This window comes from Protopterus annectens, chromosome 8.part1 (assembly GCF_019279795.1).
Source record: "Protopterus annectens isolate FY-2018-M chromosome 8.part1, PAN1.0, whole genome shotgun sequence".
NCBI classification, from domain to species: Eukaryota; Metazoa; Chordata; order Ceratodontiformes; family Protopteridae; genus Protopterus; species Protopterus annectens.
The window spans coordinates 351156780-351183188 of NC_056742.1; the positions used below are offsets into that span (position 1 = coordinate 351156780).

The 26409-nt window shown below is 36.0% G+C and overlaps 1 protein-coding gene across 1 annotated transcript in view; it reads right to left on the minus strand.

The window, feature by feature from the left end:
• Nucleotides 1-26409, minus strand: part of LOC122810347 (fatty acyl-CoA hydrolase precursor, medium chain-like) — a 520290-nt gene that overhangs the window by 256072 nt on the left and 237809 nt on the right. The window contains exon 6 of the mRNA XM_044081928.1: nucleotides 19603-19707. Coding sequence (XP_043937863.1) covers nucleotides 19603-19707 — 105 coding nt within the window. The remainder of the gene's footprint in view (nucleotides 1-19602; nucleotides 19708-26409) is intronic.

Consider the following 26409-nt stretch of genomic DNA (forward strand, 5'->3'; position numbering starts at 1 on the left):
GCTGCCAAATGGCAAAGTTAACAGTGCAATGCTGGACACCGAATCTATATTAGAGAACAGGAAGAGAAAGGAACAGGTGAATGTACCGGAGCAGATGGGACCCAGCTCAGAGGAGTTATTTCAAAACAGCTTGTTTGAGAGTGAAACAGAACAGCAGAATGGATGTATTGTTACAACCCTCCAGTCAGGAGGGTTGTGGGATGACTATTTAGTGGACACGTTGAATCAAAGTGAGACAGATAATGAAACTATGGTATCATGGAGTAAAATAATGGAAAGGACTGAGGGAGATACTGAAGGAGAAAAATGAAAGGAGTCCAAATACAGATCATACACACATTGTAAAGCAAGGTGAAAAAAGGAAGGAGCCAGTAAAAGAAATAAGGAAGAATTTTACTGTACATATAAGCAACAAAAAAAAAAAAAACAAGGACTTAACAGGTATAAGGTGTGGGACTCTGTACTTGCGCCATTAGGAGTAACACCTAATGAGGTAACAGCCATTATTCTAATCAATAAAGACATTTTTTTGTGATATAATATTTGAAACTGGACAGGCTATGGAAAATTTCTTAGGGAAACATGACCAGCAAAAAAGCAATAATCCATGTTTTGATCATGTTATTCGAGTTTTTTTAGACACACAAACAAAAAAAAGAATAATGGTGCATTTTAGGACTGAAATTGAACCTAGTGAACTGAAGCAATATTTATTAACTGTTTGCAAAGATGTGGTTGAGACAACAAAGGTATATGATGAAAAAGGTCTAGAGACTGAGGGTTAAGAATATGATATTATATTAAAAATGATAAATGATGATATAATTCACGTTCCAAGTGTAATAAATGTGAATGGAAACAGGGGTTATGTAAAATATAAGGGGAGACCAAGAACATGTTTCTTTTGTGGGAAAGATCATCATTTCATAAGAGATTGTATTAAAAGAAAATGTTTTATATGTGGTAAGATAGGTCATGATGCAAAGGAATGCAATTCAAAGTGTAAAAATGTGGTCATACTGAGCATGCATGCATGGTTAGAATGTGAAAAGGATGCTAAAGCAGTTGATAAAGGAGTTATACACAATACAGAATATGAAGAAATGACAATGCAAGAGAAAATAACACAGCATGAAGCCAATGTTATGGTAGAATTTAATGTAGAACAAGAAAAGAAAACAGTGAAACAAGTGAGGAAGAAGATGTAAATTGGCAAGTAATAAGAGGAAAGAAAAATTCTAGAGAAAAAAGAGTAAACTAAAGAAAAAGGAAAATGAAGAGTATATTCACAAAAGAGACAAAGAAAGGTAAAGGATGAGAATATAACATCTTCTGCATAAGTATATGAAGATTTTAGTTTTGAATGTGAATAGCATGAAAAATATTAAAAGAAGGTTAGGTATATTAGAATGGTGTGCAAAGTTAAATATGAATAAGCTAATATTAGAAGAGATTAGACTTTTAACAAAAAATGAAAGGATACAAACAGAAAAAATTATGGAATAGATCAATTATTTGGAATATAGGAAGAGAAACTTGCTCTGGATTATGTATATTGTGTCAAGAGAGGTTAAAATTTTAGATGTGACTATTGTTGACATAGGACATATAACTGTACTGGATATTAGATGGAGAAATAATGTTTATAGAATTATAGCTATAAATGCATCTGTTACAAGAAAATATAGGGAAACAATGTTTTTAAAAAAATTGCATTATGTGAGTGTAAACATGAATATCATACTAGCAGGTGACTTTAATTGTAATTTAAGACAAAATAAGAAGAATGGATGTGACATTAAAGTGGTAAAGGAGTTAATCAGATATGGTAAATTCTATTTATGGGAAAATAATCATTGGACTTATAGGAGGAATGATATTAAAATAGAAACTGATTATTTCTTAATATCAGAAGGTTTGAGAATTAGACAAAATGGAGTAAATCAAAATGAATTTTCTGATCATTTAGCTATATGGTTAAATATAAACAAAAAATAATATATTAAAATAGGTAAAGGAAGTTAAATGAAAAAGAATTAGAATCAAATAATAGAAAGGACATTTATAAATTATGGAAAGATCATATCAATATGAGAGATTTTTATCAGAATTGGACTATACAGTAGATTATTTTTAAAGAAAAATATAAAAAATGCTATCTTGAATGTATACAAAAGAAAAGGAAAAAAAGTTAATATATACTAATTTAAGTCAGGAAGTGTTTAGAGAAATAGTTTGAAATGAAAAAGAAAAGGAAATCTATAAGATAAATCAGGATAGAATTAGTAATGTGTTATATAAACAGAGATATAGCATGCAAGGGAGAAAAGAAGAGGTAGCACCTTATTTAAATAAATTAATAAAAGAAGAAAAGAAAATAATAAGAGAATTGAAAAATACGGCTGGAAAAATAATGAAGACACAAGAAGATAAATGGGAAATAATTAAGGACTATGTAAGACAAGAGTTTGTTAAGAAAAATGTTACTAAAATGAGAAATATGAGGTTAATAAGTTAAGCAAAGAAGATAATGAACATTTGGAACAGAACATAAATATAACAGAGTAGAATGAAGCATTGAAAGTTATAAATCTGAACACTGCAACAGGATGAGATGGTATAGAATATAATATGTATAATAATATGGAAAACTGGCAAAAATTATTATTTAGTAAGGTAATGAATGAATGGTTGGAGACAGGAATATAATATAAAGAAATATGTATTGGTGTTATAAAATTTATGTGGAAGAAATGTGAGAAGGATGAGATAAAAAATTGGAGGCCAATAACTATAAATAATATAGATTATAAAATATTTATGACAATCATGATGAAAGGTCTGACATAGAAGATTGATAAGTTATATAATCAAGCTATATTTGGTAGAAAAGGAAAAGGAAGCCAGAATTTACTATAGATCATTAAAGAAGTGATAGATGATATAATAAATAAAAAAGTAGATACAAAACTTATGATAGGAGATATGAATAAGGCTTATGATAGAATTCAGTATGGATCATTATGGAATATTTTAGAAGCATATAATATTGGTAAAAGAAGAACAATACAAGTACTTAAATCTGTGTATGAAAGAAATTATGTTAAGGTAAATGTGAACGGATGGATAGGTGAAGAGTTATGGATGCAATGCGGTATAAGACAGTGATATTCAGCTAGCATAGCAGTATTATTTTTTCATTAGTTATGAATACATCTGTAATTTAATGACAAAAGATGCAGGATACAATACAATAGAGAAAGTACGTAGACCATTTATACTTATGTATGCAGATGATATAGTGGCGATAACAAAAAATAAAAAATGAATGGAATAAGTTAATGATGAATCAAGGAGGCCACTAAATAAAATTGGATAAAGTATTAATAAGGAAAACAGCAAAGGATTTAGATGTAAGGGAAATATAGGAGATATAGAATTAAATGAGAAATGCATAGAGATCTTAGGTATAATATTTAGAATGAATATAAAAATGAGCAATGGAAAAAAAATTGAAAAATAAAGGAAATGACTACTTTCTGGAAAACTTTTAGGTTTTTGTATAAAGAGAAGGCACACTTGATTAATGCTATGATACTGGGGAAAATGGCATATGTGGGTAATATTTATATGATTCCTGCAAAACACGAGAAATAACTGATGGATTTATTGCTTTCTTTCATATCGAGTTCCATATTCAATCCAGTCAAGAGGGGGGTATTACATATGAAAGACAAACAAGGTGTACTGGGTTTAATAAACCCAATAGCATGTACAACATATTTGAATTTATATAATATGTTACAATGTATTACAAAAGAAAAAGAAAAAGAAAGCTTAATTGGTATGATTCTGCTAAGAAAATATAAAATGTTTTGGGAAAAATGAAATAGGAAAAAGATCAAAAGATATAATTAATGAAGAATTTAAAGAATATCAAAATAAGATTATATTATGGAAGTTGAGAACAGATATGACTGAAAAAATTAGAAAAGAATGATATTTGAATATTATGAGGACATATTTCTGTGTTGATCCATGGAATAATCTAGAAAAAAAAAGGAAACCAAATTGCAGAGACATAAATGGTATGAAAGGATACATGCGTGTAAAATTTTTCTGTGGAGATTATCAATAGGCAAATTGCTAATTAAAGTAAATATGCTGTACAAAAGTAAAGAAAGGCTACGTCATAATTGTAAGGAATATGAAACTATGGAACATGTTTTTTGAAATATTTGAGTAAAAATGTTGTGGAATGCATTATGTAAAAGTGATATATTGGGGAGGTTTATAAAAGAGGATCAAACTGCTATGGACATGATAGAATTTGGTTATTATGGCATACACAAGGAAGAAGATGTCAAAAAATGGACAGAATAATATTTTATGTTTCATGGACAATGGTAAATGGGTTCTGGCAAGAATATTGGAAAAGAAATGTTTTTGGTTGTGGAAGAAAGGGTGAGGGGATAGTAAATAATTTATAGCAGGACTTTAATATAAATGTGTCAAGAAGTGTAAATATTGTAAATAGTGTAAGTACTGTAAATAAGTGAATTAAAAGATTTGTAAATAAGTATTATGATTTACAATAAAAAACCCTATTATATTCATTGTGAAGGAGAACATTTTTGCTGCTGCACTTCCTGTTTCTGTTCTTGGTGTGTAGGCAGCTAGGAGTAGCTGTGTAGTAAGGGAGAGAGAAAAGAGTTATTCTGTTGGTGATAGCAGTGTGGTTCTGCCAGTAGGACAGAAAACTGTTGAAAAGTGAGTGGATAGTACAAATAGTCAGTGTGTAGTTGACTTTAAACCTCATGATTTTGAAGAAGTTGTTGTAACTGAAATTGCTTCTAGAGGTTTGCCTAATGAAAAACTGGTTGGTTTATTGAACAAGGATGACCTTGGAGAACAGTCTGAGATTGTGTGGTTGGATATGATGGAAAAGTTTCAGAAAGAACAGTGAGTTGGGCAGAAAGGAAATGAGTAGCGAGGTGGATGGACATAAGCTTACAGGAGGGATACAGTCTGGAAATCAAATGCTGATGTAGTTGGAAAAAAAGAAGTTAAGGTAAACTTTATTAAAAAGAAAAAAATTGGATAATAAATAATAAATAAATATTTTGTGTGGGGATAATTTAGCTCTACCTTTTGGTTTTGAAGCAATATATTATATCCTTGATTTATTTGTGGAGACATTTTGTGATTTAAAATTTGATTCTGAAGGCTTAATAGAAAGTTTTTTGTTTAATTGTGAAAAAAAGGACTGTTATCCGTGAAATGAATTTATATTTTCCAAGTAAGGGATTCAATTTAAAAAAAAATGTGTTTGCTCAATTTTTTTTACTTATGACATTGCGTTAAAAGATGTTAAATTATTTTACATTTATGTTTTGCTCAGTTTCTAATATTGTGAAAGTTAAAGATGAGAAGGGTATTTGGACTGGGGGGTGGAAAGTGGATGTTATTTTAAAATATGAAAAAGATGTGAGAAAGCATTTACCAAGTATTATATGTAGATGATAATAGAGGATCAATTGGGTATATGGGACAGCTGAAAACTTGTTTTTTGTAGGGATTTCAATCGTCTGATACATGAGTGTCAAAATAAGATGTAATCAATGTGGGGTAAGGTCATATAGATTCATAGATTTGTACTAGGCTAACTCCCCTTGCGAGCCATTTTAAGCCTAGACAATTATCCCTTGTTAGACTCAAACCCTGCACCTTGTGTTTGTAAGGCAAGCACCTCAACCATTAGGCCACTCTCCCAACCCAGAATATGATGAATAAGTTTAAAAATAAATGTAGAATGTGTATAAGTGAAGGGCATTTTGGTTTGATTGCAAAAAGAATAAGCAGTATAATGTTTAGATGGATGATGAAGAAAGTATTGTAACGCCTGAAAGTAATGAGGAAGTAGGAGAAGGGAAGGTGTTAATGAAAAAGAGGATGAAGTAATAAAATATGACAGTCAAAAATGTTATATTTCATGAGGATTAAGGTAACTGTACTGAGAATGTTGTAAATGAAGAAGAAACTGAAAGCGATAAGTCCGATGTTTGTGAAGGGAGTGTAAAGGATGTTAAGAAAAAAATCAACAGGTGCTAGGGTAAGGGTAAGGAAAAGAAGATTTAAAGATACATCATGAAAGATTAAAAAGAAAAGTAAGGAGTAACTTTAGATGTGTTTCAGTTAATGAAAATTAGTAAAAATCTGATTCTGAGCATCAAGGAACAGTTGTACATAAACACAGAAAAATATTCAACTGAGGAAAGAATAAAAAATAAAAAAAAACAAAAACAAAATTGTAAAATACTTCCCATAAACTTAAAGAGAAGGAAAAGTAATACTTTCAGAGTGCTTTCAGTAAATGTGAATAGCATTAAGGATAAGGATACTGGAATGGTGTGCCAAATGTGACATAGCTATTCTTATAGATGATATAAGATCCCTGACAAGTGAAGAAAGACTGCAAACAGAATAACTGTGAAGTGGATAAATAATATGGAATTCAGGAAGTGAATGTTGCTATAGAGTGGCTGTATTATGTGAAAACAAAACAGTAAATATATTAGATGTAATGTTGGTAAAGATAAGGATGGGAGGGATAACAATTGTGGAACTGAGGTGGAGAGAATATTTTTTATAAAATTATAACATTATATGGATATACAAATGGCAAAAAAAGAGAGAATCTGTTTCATCAAATATTAGATTATGTGGTGGTTAAACATGAAGATTTTAATTGTGATTTAAGGGGAAAATGTAAAAAAATAAGGGGAAATATATTAAAAACACAAGAAGTGATAAAATGTGGTAGGTTAACTGTGTGGAATAAGTCAATGTACTCATAGAGGAGTGGTAATTGGATCTAAAATTGATTATTTTGTACTATTGGAAGGTTTGGTTGTAGCAGATGTTGATATAGTAGAGATTTTTTTTTTGGATCATTCAGCAATATGGATGGAGGTGATGGAATAAAGGGAACATATAATAGGAAAGGGAATGAAAAGAATATAAGATAAATTATGGGATGAATTTGGGGAGTGGGAAGCATTGCAATTATGGAGGGATCATATAATTATGAAGGACATTTATAAAAAAAATAATCCTAATGGTGAAATTAATTTTAAAAGAAGTATAAAAAGTGTTTTTTTTCAACGGCAGGATGAAGTAAAAGGAAGAGAAAGTGAAATATGGAAAAGTATATATAGATGTATTGGAGAATTTAGACATGACTATAAAAGAGTATTATGATATTGATAAAGAAATATACAAAAGAAAGTGAGAGAAAAATAAGACATTACTGTTTAAGCAAATATATTATTTGTAAGAGAGAAGGGATGAGGTGTATGCATATCTGGGCAAAATATTATAGGAGGATATTAGTGTGAGAGAAGTGAAAAATATAAAGCAGAGATAAAAAGAACACCAGAAAATTGAGTATTGTAGTACAGCATGTAGATATATATATATATATATATATATATATATATATATATATATATATATATATATATGAGGAAACAGAAAATAAGAGAGAATGCAAAGTAAAAATAAAATCAACAAAGAGTTAAGGAAGAATTTCAAAGAGAAATTGCTATTAACGAATTGGGTGAAGTGCTAAGGAAAGTAAATGTTGATTCAGTATCCAGTCCAGATGGTATAAAATATGAAACATACAAGAAATTGAGGGACTGGCAAAGAGAATGTTTTGTAAATGTTTTGAATGAATGGTTGAAAGAAGGGTTTATTTATGAAGAGGTTTGTTGTGGGATATTAAAATTTATATGGAAGAAAGATGAAAAGAATGAAATAAAATTGGAGACATATCACATTAAATAATACAGATTGTACATTTTTTTAGAATAATACAAAGAGCAATAGATGGAGGTATGAAGGACATTATGGAAGAAATTACATATGGTATAAAAGGGAAGAGATACCAAGAATTATTACTGGTGGCTCAAGAAATTGTGGAAGATAGTAAAATGGAAGATGTGAAACATTGTAGGTAATACTAGTAAGGTATATGATATAGTACTACATGATGTTTTTTGGGATGTTTATGGGAAAGTATGAAACAGGTAACATAATTAGGAATGTGTATGTCAGCATCTCAAAATAAAAGAATGAGTGTGTTAGTGAATTGGTGGCTGAGTAAAGAAATATGCATGAATTGTGCTATAAGATAATAGTGGGATATTGTTTGCATTAGCAATGAAATTGGAAGTGAGTGAAGTAGCTGGTAAAATGAACAATGGTAGATATGTGATGCCAAAGGAAGTGGTGATTCTAGTAGTTTTTGAGATAAGAAGATGATATAGTTGGAGTTGTAAAGGATAAAATATGGATGATGAAAGTGTTGGTTTGCCTGAGTGAATGTTTAAAAGACATGGGAATAACCTTGAAAAGTTAAAAGTAAGGGTTTGGGTAATGTTGTAAAAATTGAAGGGGTATGTTTTTCATTAAATGAAATATGTTTAGTAGGGATAAAATTTGGGAAAATTATATAGTTGTGAAACAATGGGAGAGTTTGATATAAGAAATGTGTCGTATTTGGAAAAAGTATAGATTAACTGTCAAGAAAACAGTTTATTTAATGAATTATTTTTTAATGGGAAAATTAGCATGTATGTCAAATGGTTATACAATCCCAGAAAAATATGAAAAAAGAAATTGTGCAATTAGCGTTTTCTTTCATATGGGTTCAAAATTATACCCAGTGAAAGGAAATGCTTTTGTATATGAGTGAAGATGAAGGGGGATTGGGATTATTAAATACGGTTATTTATTCTGCTTATTTAAACTTGCATAGAGTATTAATGTGGGTAAATGAAGAAAATTAGAAATTAATAGTGAAAATATTTAAATGGAAGTACAAAAATGTGGGGAGATGATGAGATTAAGCAAAACAGAGCTTATATAAATGAAGAACTAAAAATTATCATCAAAATACTAACATGGAAAATGAAAATTGATGATATAGAGAGGAATAGAAGGATGTGGTATAATAATGTGATAAAACAATATTATTGTGTAAATCCCTGGGAAATTTAGTAGAAGAAGATATGAACTTTTTAAAGTAAGGAAAAAGTGGTGTATTTCCTAATGGTACTTAACTGTGCCATTAGGAAATAGAAAGCAGAATATAAAGTTGAGTTAACCACAGACATTAAATACAATTACATATCCTTCTTCAGCTGCATTAAGAAATTAAGAAACAGCACCCAACAATGAATTGAACTAGTTCACAATAACACCATTCTGACCCAAAGAATGTAGTGGATATCTCAGCAGACAGATTTACCCTCCACACTTTTGTCTTCCTTCCCATTATACCAGCTGCACTATACATCCATAAGAGCCACTACTGAACAAGTCTTAGAATCCCTGGCTGAAGCTAAAAATCACTATAGGATTTGTCCACATTCCTAGGTATATTCTCATCAGTGCTATGTACAAATTATTGGAATAGAGACACAGCAAGAGGCTCTCCAGTTCTATTCTCGGCTGGGGTGCCTTCTGTGCTGAGTCTGCATGTCCTCCCTGTGGTCACATGGGTTTCTTCCAGGTGATCCAGTTTCCTCCCACATCCCAAAGACATGCTGTAGGTGGTTTGTGCCTTCTGTGGAAGGTTGGGTGTCGGGCTGTCAACTCGACACCATAAAACTCTACTACCAATCATGAGCGGATAGGTGATTCACTGTGGTGACCCCTAACTTGTAAAAGCTAAAAGAAGAAGAAGAAGAAGAAGTACCACTCATTTTTTCCAGAACTCTGGAGAAATGCTACAACAGCACATGAAGTTAAGTCTTCTGATCTTTGTAATTATAGTCCCATCAGTCTCACCTTATGTTTAAGGCCATGGGATAAATATAACTGTAGACAAAATAACAAAAACATTCCATTTATGCATTGTGTTCTAAGGAAGTCTGCTTTATCAGACAAAAGTGCTTAACAATAATCTTTGACAAAGACATTGAGGAACACTGGACAATGATATCTCAGTGCATGCTACTCATATGGATGTGGACAAGGTTTTTGAAACACTGACATCACAGACAAATTAGTAAACCTTAGTATAAACACCTATGGTGTGCATTGGATTGTTAATTGACTATATGACTGTACCCATCTCAGAATACAAAGCTGGAACTAGTGGTATTCCTCAGGGTCCAGTACTGGGATCTTTCCTCTTTGGTATCTATTTTTCTGACATTCAAGTCGATAGCCCAGGAGTGCAGCTATCCAATATTGCTGATAACTACAAGCTGGGTAGTATTATTTGATCCCCCTTTGCTACCAAACAATTGCAATAGGTTCTGGACCTTGCCCATAATAGTATCCAGAAAATGATCTAACATTGAATACTAAACAGCAGTGAGGTACTGTTTGGCAAGCAAACTTATCCCATCCTTTCCTGTCAGAAATACTCTTCCTAAACAACTTTTTCTCATATGCGGATACCTCACTTTCATTTGACTACCAAGTTTCCACCACAGTTTGGGAATCTGGATGAGCTGATGTCCAAGAGAATTACCTCCAGATCTAAAACTGTCATTACCCACTGAACATCAGCCTTATTAGACCTATTATTAAATATAATACCCCATTCAGTACGTACCAAAGCACATAGCCCAACTAAAAAAACACAGAAAATTTCTAAGAAAATCAAAGACCTTGAAACTCCCAGCTACCCAACATGATCGGCATGATTATCCTTGTACTTGGTGGTCTCCTGGCTGCATCAAGGTGACCTATGTCTATCCTACTATATCATGAAGGAACCAGCTCAAGTCTAACTCCTTTACTGTTGCAGGACTGGCAGACAACAAATTGATGAAATTCACAGGGGGGGGGGGTGAAATAAATTGATGCATTCTCTCTCTGTGGAACAAATCTGGCCTACCTATCAAGCACTTCAGCACTATGGCTATGGTCAGAGCAGACCTAGAGGAATGGATGCAAAACCACAGATTTACCCCAGGGATAAACTATATGACCTCCTCATAAAAGCAGGCAAGCATTTGCATTACTATTAGGGTGTTTTTCTCAATGGATTTTAAGACTGTGCATCTTTTTCCTGTTGGTGGTTAATGGCTAGGCTTCTTAAAGCCCCGGTGAAGGCTTTCCTGGTAACTCCTTATGTTTAGAGCAAATGTGCTAAAAAATAAGATTTCAGCAGTTTTGCAAGTAATAAATGTAAATTGTAGTCTGCATAAATATTGCAGTAGTATGTTTTATACAAGTTATTTAGCTTAGCAAGCTAAATATACACATATATATATATATATATATATATATATATATATATATATATATATATAGATATATAATTTATATATATATATATATATATATATATATATATATATATATATATCTATATATATAAAATTATACAAGTTATTTAGCTTGACTTAGCTTTTCTGCCTTGCTTCATAGGAATCCCCAGTAGTGTGCTCGCATTCCCCCTTAGCAAAAGTTTCATCCTGTGTCTTGGCCAACCTCCAATCAACCCAAGGCTGTTTTGTTGCCCTGCACTGTGAAACCCTGCATCGGTGGAACACTAAAGTACTTTCAGCTATACTAGTGTCTATCGCCCTACTGCTCTGCCTTGAAAAACTAAAAGACAATCAACTTGCCTGCGACCACATGAGAAGCTTAACTATCCATAAGGTCTATCCCTCTACTGCTCTGTCTTGAAAAATTTAAAGACAATCAACTTGTCTGCAACCACACAGGAAGCTTAACTACCCATAAGGTCTATCCCCCTACTGCTCTGCCTTGAAAAATTACAAGACAATCAACTTGCCTGCGACCACATGGGAAGCTTAACTACCCATAAGGTTATTATTAATACTTTATTTGTACTACGGTAGCAGGCACTGAACTTTTCTGGGTCCACAGTGCAAGAAAGCAGCCCCTAGGACTCCCTGTACTCTGTACCATTGATTTTTGACTAGGTTCACCAATTGCTAGTCATAAAATCAAATTTTATGCTATTATTGACTGGATCTACTAGTCGCTAGTGACAAAAAACAAATTCCTCATAACTTACCCCAAAGAAATCACATACAACTGCAGCATGTACTTCAAAAAGCTAATGAATTGACTGCAGTTAACTTTAGAAAATATTACAAATCAGCTTTTAACTCCTTGCCTCGCAGGCACACACATAAGGTACCTCATGGTCTGGATTAGCCCCGCTCCATTTGCTGCACTCAGGCTTGCTCCATGGTCCGCCCTGCCCCCAATTCTCACCCACCCCCAGTGGTCCTAAATTTATATCTCAAAAACCACACACCCCTACTTTAACCAATTTTAGAGCACTACAACTACCAACCACCACCCCTTCCTACCACTCATCCCCTCTGCAGTCCTGATACTCTCCACCTGTATAACTATCCCTAAAGAGCAAACCCCAGACAAGCACTATGTTTTCCTTCAAAATAAAACCAATACTGTCACCTTTACCACTCTTGCTCATTCTGTATCTTTTCACCACCTATGAAAACCAGGCCTATCTAGGATTTTACCATCCCATATCTCAATATATATGACTACTCCAATTTTAAATAAAACTGATCATCTCATAACTCCCTATGTACCTGACCTCCCCACTCTTAAAAACTATCAACTAACTAGGCCATAGTCTATCTCCCCCCAAAACAGATATTATCAAAAATAATTAACAAAGCCATGAAACTTGTAATTATCTTACACTAAAGCCTGATAAGGGACAGAGACATCCACCAAAACCCAGGTCCCACTCCACCCATAAATACTCACCCCCAGACGATCACCCTCTCCAACATTTTGCTGACAATAAGGCCCCCAAACTCTCTCCTAACTTGTCACCTAAACATTAGGAGCTTAAACAACAAGGCCCATAATCTCCATGCCCTCTTAACAGTCTACTCACCTGATGTGTTATATTTTACAGAGACCTGGCTAAAGTCAGGTACTAAAGATAATGAAGTTATCCCACCAGGGTACAACATACTTAGACTTGATCACAAGTCTAGGAAAGGTGGAGGAGTAGCAGTACTCTATAAAAATATACTAGATATTACTCTAGCCCCACAACCTCCACTGTTCAATAATGCTGAAATTATCATTACCAAACTACAGCTTAACAAAAATAAAAGTATATTTATTGCATGTGTGTATATCCCTCCAGGTAACAATTCAAATGCCCTAGAAGATTTCCTACAATGGTTATCCAGTACTTTCCCCCGTGAAACTATGGTGTTAGGTGAATTTAATACTGACTGGAATAACTGTTCATCTGAATCTCCCATAACCCATGTAAACCTTCATGGTTATATACAACTCATTTCCACACCCACTAGAATAAACAAAGCCAATAACAAAGATAGTATCCTGGACTGGATTCTTATCAACAACCATCCAGACTTGTATAATACGGGCACCCTCCCAGATGAGATGAGTGACCACTTACTCACTTACATCATCCAGCTTAAAACTGTCAATCACCACCAAACCACCTACAAATCAATTAGAAACAATATGTACTTCAACACCACCAATTTCCAGAATGAACTCAAAGCATGTAACTGGCCTGTCCTAAAACATCTTCCACTGGATGATGCTGTAGCCTACTTTAACTCCAGATTCCTTACTATTCTATATTCCCATGCTCCTGTTCACACCCTTAGAGTTAAAACCAAAATGGTCCCCTGGCTCTCTAAAGAAACTAAAACCAAAATTATGGTAAGAAATAAAGTATGGGACAAATGGTGTATCTCTAAAGACCCACTTGACCAAATTAAACCTTTGCAAGTTAAGAAATGACACTAAAATATCTATATTGCTAGATAAAAAAAAACTTCTACCACCACCTTCAGGAAAAACATCAAAACAAACCTCAAAAATTTTGGGCAGGAATTAACAAACTGCTCCACCCTGGACAGTCCTCCACTCCTACCCCATCAGCCTGTAACCTAAAATCCACAAGGAAACTGTGAATGTCTTTAACAATTTCTTTACAGAGACCATCCAATCTGTAGCCAGCAAACTGACTCCCAGTTGCTCTAACCATCCAATCTGTAGCCAGCAAACTGACTTCCAGTTGCTCTAACCATCAATTTCCCCTAGACATCACCCAACTCTCCCTTAATTTTCAGCCTGTTTCTACATCGACCATCAGATCTCTGATTTATAAGTTAAAACCCATTACCCTGGCTGCTGACCACCTTCTACCAGAATATCTACAAAAAGCGGCAGACGCGATTGCATACCCTATCTCCATTATTAAAAACCGAACCGTGTCAGAAGCCACCATCCCCTCAATCTGGAAGATTTCCTATGTTATCCCTCTTCACAAAGTGGCTAACTCACTTGAGCTATCAAACTATAGACCAATAGCTATACTGTCTCCACTGGCCAAAATAATAGAAAAATGTGTCCATAAACAACTTATACTTTATCTCACGCAGAACAAACTATTAGCTAACTCTCAGCACAGCTTTTGGCCAAATCACAGCACCACCTCAGCCTTCCTATCCTTCTCCAACTCCATCAACCTCAACCGAAACACCAACATGCTTACCTCAGCCTTCTTTTTGGATCTTTCCAAGGCATTTGATATGGTTAATCACCAAATACTTATCCGCACCCTCAGATCATTCTCATTAGGTGACCGTATGATTAAATGGTTCCAGTCTTACCTATCATACCGTCAACAAGCTGTTCTATGGCAGGGCACACTATTTACCTGTCTTCTTATCACACTAGGTGTCCCCCAAGGCTCCATACTAGGACCACTCCTCTTCTCTGCTTTTATCAATGATCTACCCACAGTCACTCCCAAGGCTAACTGCATTCAGTATGTGGATGACTCTACTTTAATCTGTGCATCCACCTCCACGGCTGAACTTATGACGCTAACCCAGAATACTTCTAACATTGTTGAGCAATGGTTTGCAAACCATCAGCTTATCTTAAACCCCAACAAAACTAAGCTGCTTATCTTTCCCCCCAATTTGCAAATCCTCCTCTCCATTCTTTACTATAAAATCCAACAATAGCACACTGATATCGCCAGATGTGCACACCAAACTCCTAGGAGTCACCATTGATAACACTCTGCAATATGATACCCATGTCAATCAAACTATCAAAGCCATTAATAGAAAACTAGGCTCCCTCGAGTCTATAGGATCAGGCCTTTCCTCACTCCATTCACCAGAAGTTTTGTAGCTCACTCCCACTTACTATCTACACTTCTATATGCCTCCCCACTATTTATCAACCTGAACACAACCACTCTTAATAAACTTGCTAGCTGTTACAACCATATTGCTAGATTTGCAACAGGTACAACCTATAGGACTCACCACTGTCTCAACTTAACTCAATTAGGGTGGCTTGAATGGACTAGTCTGTTCCAGTACAACCAACTGATAATCACCCATAAAATTCTTAATCGCACAGATAAGACACCTGCACTAAACAAAATGATTAACACCTACAGCAACCTAAGGTCACTTCGCTCTGCTAATAAACTACTGGTTCAGACTTTCAAAAGCAAAAATGTGGCTGGAGACTCTATTTGCTAACTCCATTGGCAAGATTTGGAACTCTCTTCCAGCGGAAATCACTCTTGAACCCTCTTTATCCCAGTTTTAAAAAAGTCTCAAGCTATACTTTCAAAGGCACTGGCAATGTCCATGTTCAAAACCTGACTAATCCCTACCCACTGATAAGGATACTTTCCTACCTACATCTGTCACCCAGCTCTCTAAAATGTACATGATATTACTTTGTTGATTGTGAAACTGTGGGAAACTGATACCTACCAAGAGCTTGCTACTGGAAAAATCTCTATTTGTGCTAAATTGGTGGTTATAATCTAATTTGTGTACCATGTTTTCTTTTTTAAAGGTATGTAACTTGATTGTGTGATATTACTAAAGACTGTAAACTATGTTTCAATTTGTAACTGTTAAATATGTAACTTAATAACTTGGAGCTTTTCTCCCCGGGCCTCCGCTGAAAATGGGCATATATCCAGTCAGACTATTCCGATAAACAGATGTAAAATAAATAAATAAATACATTTGTTCTTTAAAATGGTCCAACTTATGCAGCAAGTTGAAAACAGCCAGATATGTCTAGTGTTAGTTGATTTTGTTCCTATGTGGGACAGAACACAGAACTGGATTAAAAGGGAACAGCTCTGAACAGGCAATCTAGTAAATGGGTGGGTGCTGTGTTGATGATATTGAGTTAGTATAAGATGTTGATAAGAGGATTGTGAAAACATTTTGTGAAACATGGTGCAATGTGTTGCTTGGTCCTTGTCCACATCATACCAGGATCTTGCAGGAAATGTATTTATAATTATGGAACTGAGAACTTTGTATCATTTGGAATGTTGTGGGAATAACTATGGCAGTGCTGCACTGTGTTTTGGTTTACGTTTTGCACATCAGTGATCATATATATGTACTTCAGCGTCCTTCAGTAAGTTTACTTTCAGTCACTTCCCATAAACATCATCAAATGCATCCTTTTATTTCTTCTTACTTAACACAGAGTGATCACTTTTTAATATTTGTGCAAGTAGGCTAAACATTTTTCTTAGGAGCAGTAAAGCAATTAAACAGTAAAGTAATTGGTGATTTTAATTATTTGTTAATGTCAATTCAGGCAGTTCTGCCTTTTATTTTCCCATGTGTTATTACAGTCTATCCTTCATCTGTACAGGACCATAGGAAAGCATGAAAACGTGTAGAATTAAGCTGCATACTAAACAGGGACTGTGACATCAAACCATACATACACAAGCAAGAATACAAATGACCACATTCACTTCAGCTGTTGATTATCCGGAAGGAAAAGCACAGGGACAACAGACACACTTAAAAGTCGCAATTTATTTCCTCTAGAAGGAGGAGCTATAAATGTTACCAGTAGCGGATAAAATGAATATTATAAGTGGTAGATTATACATGATCCCCTGGTGATAAACAGCTGTATGGAACTTTAGAGTTTAGTAAAACAGTAGTTCATCGGTCAAATGATACTAGTGTACGTATTTAATGTGCATTGATGAATATCTCTGCTAGGAGGGCCCCCCTCCAAGGTTTGGTAACCTTGGATACGGATATAATAACCAGTGTGGTGCACCAGCATAACTTCTATATGGGGAAGAGGTAGAAGGCTTTACCCCGAAAAAATGTTGCAAACATTAAGTTGACATTTTTAAACAACTCTCTATAATTCAGGATGGCATTCAACCATTTTCTCTTGTCCCTTATTCAGCTGTCTTTAACCTCAATAACCAGCTATAATACTGCTGTAAATGCAATAATAATTAGGTGAAATACATTATCTGTAGACAGGTATGTTTACAAAAGGAATTTACATCATAGCAATTTTAGTCAAAACATACTAACGAGAAATACATGTTCTACCAAACATGGGATTCTAAGAAGTGATTATTGCATTGACGGTAAATGAAACCTGGGAACACAGATCACTGAGCAATTACAGAGGTAGTATAATCTTCTGTTTTAATGGCACCGTGGCTTGTAAATGCAACCATCCATCCATCCTTAACCCCCTTTTCCATTTTGCACATGGGGTCGGGGTGTCACTTCAGCAGTGACAATCACCTCCAGCCACGGTTTACACCACTGGGTGGCTAGCCCTACCACAGTAGTTCATCCGTACCACTCACTCACACACTAACTCACACTTATGGCCAATTTAGAGTGTCCAATCCACCTACTGCATGTCTTTGGAATGTGGTAGGAAAATGGAGCACCTGGAAAAAACCCATGTGATCACAGGGAGGCCATGCAGACTCCTCACAGAAGGCACCCCAGCTGAGAATCAAACCGGAGAACCTCCTGCTGTGAGGTGACAATGTTAACTGATGCACCACCATTGCCACCCTTGTAAATGCAACCACTACCACATATATGCAGCATTGTGGTCCCCTGACAACCATATGCCAGGATTGCCCATTTGTTAATGCAACAGAGATGTCCCCTAATCTAAGGTTCATTACTATTAAGAACTGCTAGTTTTCTACTGTTGGTTGATGGCTTTGTTGTGTTACATGGAACAGTAAGTTTCTTCTGAAGTAGTTTCACTAGTTTTTCCCTTTGTGATAGCACCTGACTTTTATTGTCATGCTTTGTTGTTGTACAAAGTATGTCTTTCCTAGTGTTTGTAGCAGTCTGACTTGTATTTTTGATTACTGTGTAAACCTCACAACATTTTTATGCAAGTACATTTACTATGTCATATAGCTGGCTAATTAAGTCATTGTTTATTGGTAACATATTGCATTTACAATTTCCCTTTCATTTTTCTGTTTTAATTAAACAATAGATTATTATTGCTTTTGGCCCTTGTGACCAAGCTGAGTGCATAGTAAGGTCTGGAAGTTTTTTTTATCTATGTATGTTCTGTTCTTTTTCTAATCTAGTCATGTGTTTGACTATGTAGATTTTGAAAGCTAAGTAAAACATTTCTGTTGTATATATTGTTTTATTTCAACAATTTTTGTTGAATTTCCTTGTATAGTTGTATTCTAATGGGAAATGTTCATAAATACAAAAGACAACTGATTGATAGCATCTTGAGCAGATTCAGTTGTGTCACTAAGGACATGGCCCCTGTAAGTTATTGCATCGTAGAGACCACTGGTAACACTGATGAATGAGTTATTTATGGCAGAGTTTGATTAGGTCTATTGCAAAGTATAGAAAACCAAGCTACTTAAAATCAAGAAACCAGTAAGTATAAAAATGAACAGGTTAATGTACATTTGTAAATTACTAGATAATTCTGAGTTCCTGTAAAGAGAAATGGTTAGGATATGTCATAGCAAATACATCTTGTAAATCTTTCATTTGCAAAGTCATTTTCAGATAAAATGTGATTATTGTTCGGTTATTATGTAATGTTCTAGATCTAAGCTCTAAATCATTAAAATCCTCATGGTAAAGTTCCAAGAAGGAACAGTGATTGTGAGCAATGAAAACCATGCAGATGCCATGAGCCATTTGTCTTCATAGGTTCATAGGTTCATAGGTTGGTACTAGGCTATCAGCCCTAGGGCCTACACAAGCCTAGCCATAACAATTCCCTGGCTATTTCTTCCCACATTATTTACTTTCCTGGACCTCTGTCTAGCAGGGCGACTGACGTGATCCCTGGTTTAATATATTGCATGCTGAAGACTCTAGCTTGGCTGGTTCTTTGTTACAGTTTTTACTGCAGGGTGATAGTATATCACTAATGCCACCCCCTGGCTGTGTACAAGGGAAAGAATAAGAAGAGTGTGCATTGCAAATATTCAGTCACCTGATATGATTGTGAAGAAGTCTGCTAAAAATGTCTACAAAACTACAAACTTCCTGTCAAGTCATGTGAAAGAACCAAAACTAAGAAAAATATTAGAAGCACTACGTTGCTAAGAATTTCCCCCTTACTAAGTACCCTAAGTTATTACATTTGCAGTTTTTGGTAGCAGGCACAGTATTTGTCCCAGACAAATTCAACTATAATCTCTCAGACATTTACTCTCCAGAAAACTGAAGAGGAAGAACTCACCTTTGCAAATGATTGTGGATTATGACTATAAAACCCAGGGCTGAATGCTGCACCACTGTCTGAAATTGCTTTATGGAACAAGCCAGATGACAAATTAGAAAGAACCTGCATACAACAAAGGGACAGTATTCTCTTTTAGGAAAATATTCAGCATTTTCATCTTCAGCATGGCTTAATGTAACAGTAATTCAAACAATAACGTGGTAATTTATATTTATATTTATTGCAAGAAAAAGTGGTTTAAATGGGAAACATTAATTGCAAGTTTCTGTTTATACATGAATGCATGCAAGCAGTATAATGAGCCCTTAATCATATTCAGAACTCATGAGCCATATTTCTGCCTTCTTCCTTTAAATTACTGCCATTTAGGTCTTAAATCTTCAGGTTTTGTTCAATTTATGAACAGTGCAAGCAGTTTTCAGTTGTGGAACCAATGGTTTAAAAAATGAAGGATCAAAATATCAGATCTACCATATTTGTTTTTTCCTTATAGTACACTTCTGTGTATGATTCTGCTGTTAGCTGTGCCTGCCTGACACCTCTATAGTGTACTTCCTGCAAAAATTGATCTTGTGTAATTGCGCTGTGCATTAAACATCCCACTTTAGCATACTCCCACAAGTTGGACTTGGGTAATATTTGTCTTGTGTAATAAACAGTCCATTCATCTGAGTCAATCCCAGCAACATCCTTCCTGTCCCTAGAACTAGATTAAATAACCGTACCAGCCATCGGAAAAGTTAATCTGTGATATTACAGCTGACATACTACCACAGCAATAATAATCAGTAACACAGAGGCTGATGTCATACAAAATACCTCAGATGTGGGTGTTTTTTTTATATATATATATATATATATATATATATATATATATATTTATATATATATATATATATATATATATATATATATATATATATATATATATATGCACACACACACACACACACACACACACACACACACACACACACACACACACACACACACACACACACACACACACACACACACACACACACACACACACACACACACACACACACACACACATAATATGTACTTGATCCTGGGTAACTCAAATCACTCTCTGACGATATATAATATATATGTTAACACGTTTATAAAGGGCAGCCATATACTCTCACTGTGAAGAATTTTTATGCAGCGGACTTCTATTCAATGAATAATTTGTTTCCTCCAATTTAATTTCCTATTTCATCTAATGAATTAACTGTTAAGGAAATCTGGGACAGTTTCTTAAGAAATTGCCTATAACTGATAAATTTGTTACAAATAAAAATAAGGAATGTACTTATGTGTATATGAATCCTTCTTGTATGAATGCTGAATTTAGGATTTAATTAGAAGGAAAAGGATTTTGGAGTATAAGGCAAAATGCTATGGTTCAGAATATGGAAATCTATCCATTGATCTGCCTATCTATATCTATAGTTATCTATCTATCTATCTATCTATATATATATATATATATATATATATATATATATATGGATTCACTTCATAACTCTGAAATATCAAAACACTGAAACTTCAAAATCTTCAAAACTCAAAACACTGAAATTCAAAACATTGAAACTCAAATCACTGAAAACACATATCATACATATTCTGAGTTTAAACAACATCAATCATAGCACTTTCCACCAAGTGTAAGTAGGGGGGCAAGCCCCCCTGCACCCCCCATGTGGGGAGGCTGCGCCTCCCACATCTCCTGCTACTTATATATATCAACTCCAAGATTGCACTTTAAGTCTACTGATGGCTGTGAAGATCCAATGTTAGATCACTTTCTATGTCATTGACATTCTGTATGCTGCAGTTAGCCAAGTATGAAGATAAGCCAATCTCATGAGCTTGGTATTTGTTAGTCCTTTTGATATTCAGTCAGCTTGGCAGTTTTATTAGTGGTCTGAATAAATCGCTCTGAATACTCAAGAGTTACAGACACCTTTTCTTCCGCCCACTTTAGTCATCCAGCTCCAACAAATGTAGTATATGGTGCTGAACACTGAAACTATTATTTTATTTTATTGGATTAAAATGTGTTAACTGGAGTAGAGCACTGATCCAAGAAGATATTTTTCTATCTAAGACTGGGTGTGAAAAAACAAAAATATAAGCAGGTATCTAACATAGGTAGCATAAAACAAGACTCAGAAGAAAGTGCAATATGGATAATTATTAAGGACAGTCAAAAGGCACAGGCTTCTATAAGTTGCATTAACACTTTTGTCACCACTAATAAAAAGTTCTTTTCATGCACTCACTGTAGTTTACCATACCTACCCAATGCCCTTCATCCATCAAATTAGTATTACTACTGGGGGTGCCTATTCCTGCATTTGCATTTGAATTTGAATAGTCAGATGGCAGATGTGAATGTATGATACTACTTGGACCACAACTACTATTTTTAAAATGGAGCAAAATGTATTAAAGCCCCTCCATAGACTCTGTGCTTACCACTCCAACCACTGAATACCTTATGCTAAAAGAAGTGACACATCTGATATTGGGGTGTCTATTACCACAGTATCAACTACTTCTATTCAAGGTAGCAGAACTGCAGATAGACATGCTGTTCCAAACTGCAACTGCAGCTCTAAAATAAGGTGCAACTCAAATATATGTTAAAACAAAAAAAAAACAAAACATCTCATCTCCTGCTGTGCTTACTGCCTCTATCCAGTACTGTTATTCTATAAATAGTGACTCACGTCTATGGTATCGCCTCTACCCAGTACCATTATTCCATAAATGGGGACTCACGTCTATGGTACCGCCTCTACTCAGTACTGTTATTCCATAAATAGTGACTTAACGTCTATGGTACTGCCTCTACCCAGTACCATTATTCCATAAATGGGGACTCACGTCTACGGTACCGCCTCTACTCAGTACTGTTATTCCATAAACAGTGATTCACGTCTATGGTAACGGAACAGTATGTCTTCCTTGATCCTAAACTCTACTCTTCCTAAACAAAGCACCACTCATAGATTCATAGGTAGGTACTAGGCTATCAGCCCTGGGGCCTATACAAGCCCAGCCAAAAAGGTACCCTGGCTTTTGCCACCCAAGAAAATGATTTTCCTGTGCCACTGTCGAGCATAGCCACAGAGGTGATCCCTGGGGTGAATTTCCTATTTCCCACCCAATCATCAATATTTTTCCTGAAGAGTGCTAATGAGGAGCTTTGTTTGATATAGATAGGTAGTTTATTCCCGAGTATGGGAAGTCTCTGGGACAGGAATTTATCCCTCCGGCATATTCTGTTTATTGTGGTGACAAGGTTTAGGTCCCTAGAGCGTGTAGCTTGGAGGGATTGGGATTTCTTTAAGTGGAGCATGTTCAACAGCTCTGGGTTTGACATAGCTTTGTACGTTAGGCAGAGATCACCTCTGAGTAGGTGATATGTGATGGAGTAAAGCTGGAGTTTTATGACACGGTCTGTGTAGGGCATCTGTTTGAGGCCGATAATCCTCTTTGTGAGGTATTTCTGTGGCCTTACCAGTTGTTGTAGATGTCTTGTGAGGTACATACAAAAAGGGGCATTGTACTCTATAATGGGTCTAATGAGTGATGAGTAGAGGGGAACAATGACCTCTTTTTTTCTGGATGAGAAACCTTTTGTGATGAGGTGTGGCACGTAGAAGGATTTCCTGACTACTGTGGCGATGTGATTATCAAAGGAGAGACTACTGTTTACCTGTGTCCCAAGGTCTCTTATCACACTTTTGGTGTTAAATATACTACCGCCTATGTTATAGTTCATGGGTAGAGAGTTTTTACCAAACGGAATGAGAATGCACATTTTGGCATTGAGCTTGAGGCCATGGCTTTGACACCAGGCATCTGTCTCAGTGAGGCTCTTTTGTAGGATGTCCACATCATTAGGAGTTTCGATTATGGCTTCTGGTTTGCAGTCATCTGTGAACTTCATTATCCAAAGACCTTCTGTGTTAGCCTGTACTTCAGAGAAGTAAATACCAAACAGGAGAGGACCCAAGACTGAACCCTGTGGTACTCCACTTGTCACTGGTCTGAAGTCAGATTTGGAGTCTGCTACTTTCACAGTGTGGGTTCTGTCAGTGAGCCAGTTGGCAACCCATCTTGTGACATAGGGATTTATACCTAGATTAGTGTGTTTATCTATAATTCCAGAGTGGGGGATGGTGTCGAAAGCCTTGGCAAGATCTAGATAGGCTGTGTAAACCACCCTAACATTCCAACTGTAGAGGCAATGCTCATCTCACCCATCCCCATTTTAAGAATTTATACAAACCCGCCACATGGTCTGATTTTGTGCACAAGCAACCATTCTGCATCCTACTGCCACAAATAGCCATTTTTAATATTATTTTCTATGGGACTTTAAGAAACAATAAAGTTATAGGTTCATAGGTTCATAGGTTCATACTAGGCTATCTGCCCGAGGGCATTTATAAGCCTAGCCCATTGTTTTGTGGCTTACGCCACCCCTTTAGTATGGGGAACTATACCCATTATTTTGCTGTGCCTCTGTCGAGCAGTGACACTGAGGTAATTCCTGGGGTATATCTGCGATCTCCCATCCATTGGTCAAGATTTCTCTTGAACAAGGCCAGCGAGGTGCTCTGCCTCACATGTACCGGGATTTTGTTCCACAGCATAGGGAGTCTTTGGGTGATGAATCTATCTCTCCAGCACGTCCTATTAATAGCCGTGTCGAGGTTTAAGTCTCCGCCTTGTGGCTCTGATGGATCTAGATTTTTGAGGTGAAGCATATTCATCAAATCTGGGTTTGACATGGCCTTGTATGTTAGGCAAAGGTCACCTCTGAGCAAGCGGTACTGAATAGAGCTGGAGTTCTTTCAGTCGGGCAGCATAGGACAGATTTTGAGACCCTTTATCCTTTTGGTGAGGAACTTTGTGGCCTCTCCAGCTGCTGCAAGTGTCGGGTCAGATACATTCCGAATGGGGCATTGTACTCAATCATTGGTCTGATGAGTGATGAGTAAAGGAGACTATGACCTCCCTTGATCTAGATGAGAATCCCTTCATGATAAGGTGGGCAATGTAGAAGGACTTCCTAACTACTTTAGCTACATGGGTGTCGAATGACAGACTACTATCAACCTGGGTCCCCAGGTCCCTGATAACTTCTTCTGTGCTCAGTGGATTGCCACCTATTTGGTAGCTAGGGGTAACCTTGTTTTTCCCGAAGGTATGACTATGCATTTTTGGCATTTAACTTTAGGCCATGGCTCTGGCACCAGTTATCCGTTTCTGTGAGACCCTTCTGAAGGATATCTGTGTCAGATGTGTTTTCTACTATGGCTCCCAGTTTGCAGTCATCTGCAAACTTTGTCAGCCATAACCCTCCTGTGTTTGCTTGTACTTCGGAAAAGTAGATGCCAAACAAGAGTGGGCCCAGGACTGAGCCCTGTGGGACACCACTTGTGACAGGCTTTGAGTCTGACATGGCGCCAGCAACTCTGACCCTGTGGGTTCTGTCACTCAGCCAGTTTGCAACCCATCTTGTGATGTATGGGTTAACATTTAAGCTGATGAGTTTTTCAATGATACCCGAGTGGGGTATTGTATCAAGGCCTTAGCCAGATCGAGGTAGGCTGTATGGACTGCCTTTCCTCATCAATGGCTTTGGTGACTGTTTCAAAAAGTCAACCAAGTTTAAAAGGCATGATCTGCCTTTGACAAAGCCAAACTGGGTTGGATCCAAAGTCTGCAAATTCCCTATGTCTTTATTTATGAGGTCCATTATGATCCTCTCCATGGCTTTGCAGATAAGGCTTGTCAAGCTAATGGGCGGTAATTTCCAGGGTCTGTGGAGGCACCGCCTTTGTGAAGTGGGACCACAGTTGCAGTGCGCCACTCCTGGGTGCATCCAGAGGTAAGACTTTGATTAAACAGCTGTCCTAGCTGTGGGTTTAATTCTCATTGAGTTCGTGGAGCACACAGCCGGGGACACCATCGGGTCCCATGGATGCTGTGTTTTTGCTTTGGAGAGAGCAGTTCTCACTTGGGCGCTGGAGATGTTTGGGGGCTGCACTCATTTGGTATAGATATCTCTCCTTTGGGGAGGGGAGAAGTTTGCACTGAACCTGTCAGCCAGTATGTTGGCAATGTCTGTAGGATCAGTAATCTTCACATCATTTTGAACTAGTTCTGAGCATATCTGGGAGTTTCCTCCTAGGTTTCTAACATAGCTAAAGAAGGCCTTATGATTGTCTTTTGAGTCTTTAGCTATTTTTCTCTCGAAATTTGCTTTGGATGATTTTATGAGCGCTCTTAGTTTTTTACTTATAGTGATCAAGGGTGTCTTACCTTTTAAGGATTTTGCTCTATCTTGTAGTAGCTTCCTCCTTTTGTTGTAGAGTTTGTTTATGGCTGGGGTCCACCAGACTGGACGCTTGCCTTTGGTATAGATTTTTTTTTTCAAAGGACAATATCAGCTGCCAGCATGTGTACCCTTACCTTGACATTATTGTTTATCCCTGTAATATCACTTAGATGTTAGGATTCAGAAACATACTTACCCTGATTGTGGATCACCTTCCACTAATACAGCTCATAGCCCATTATGGCCCACAACCCATTATCAATTAACTAAGTGAAATATCACAGATTTGGTCATAGGTATTTAGTAATCCTTTTCACACTTAGAGCAGCATGTGTGGCGAAAGAGGGAAATTCAGAGATGTGGCAAGCAGTCAGATGAGGAAAATTGACAAGCAGAGGGTATATGCACCCAAACAAGAGAATATGGGAAACATG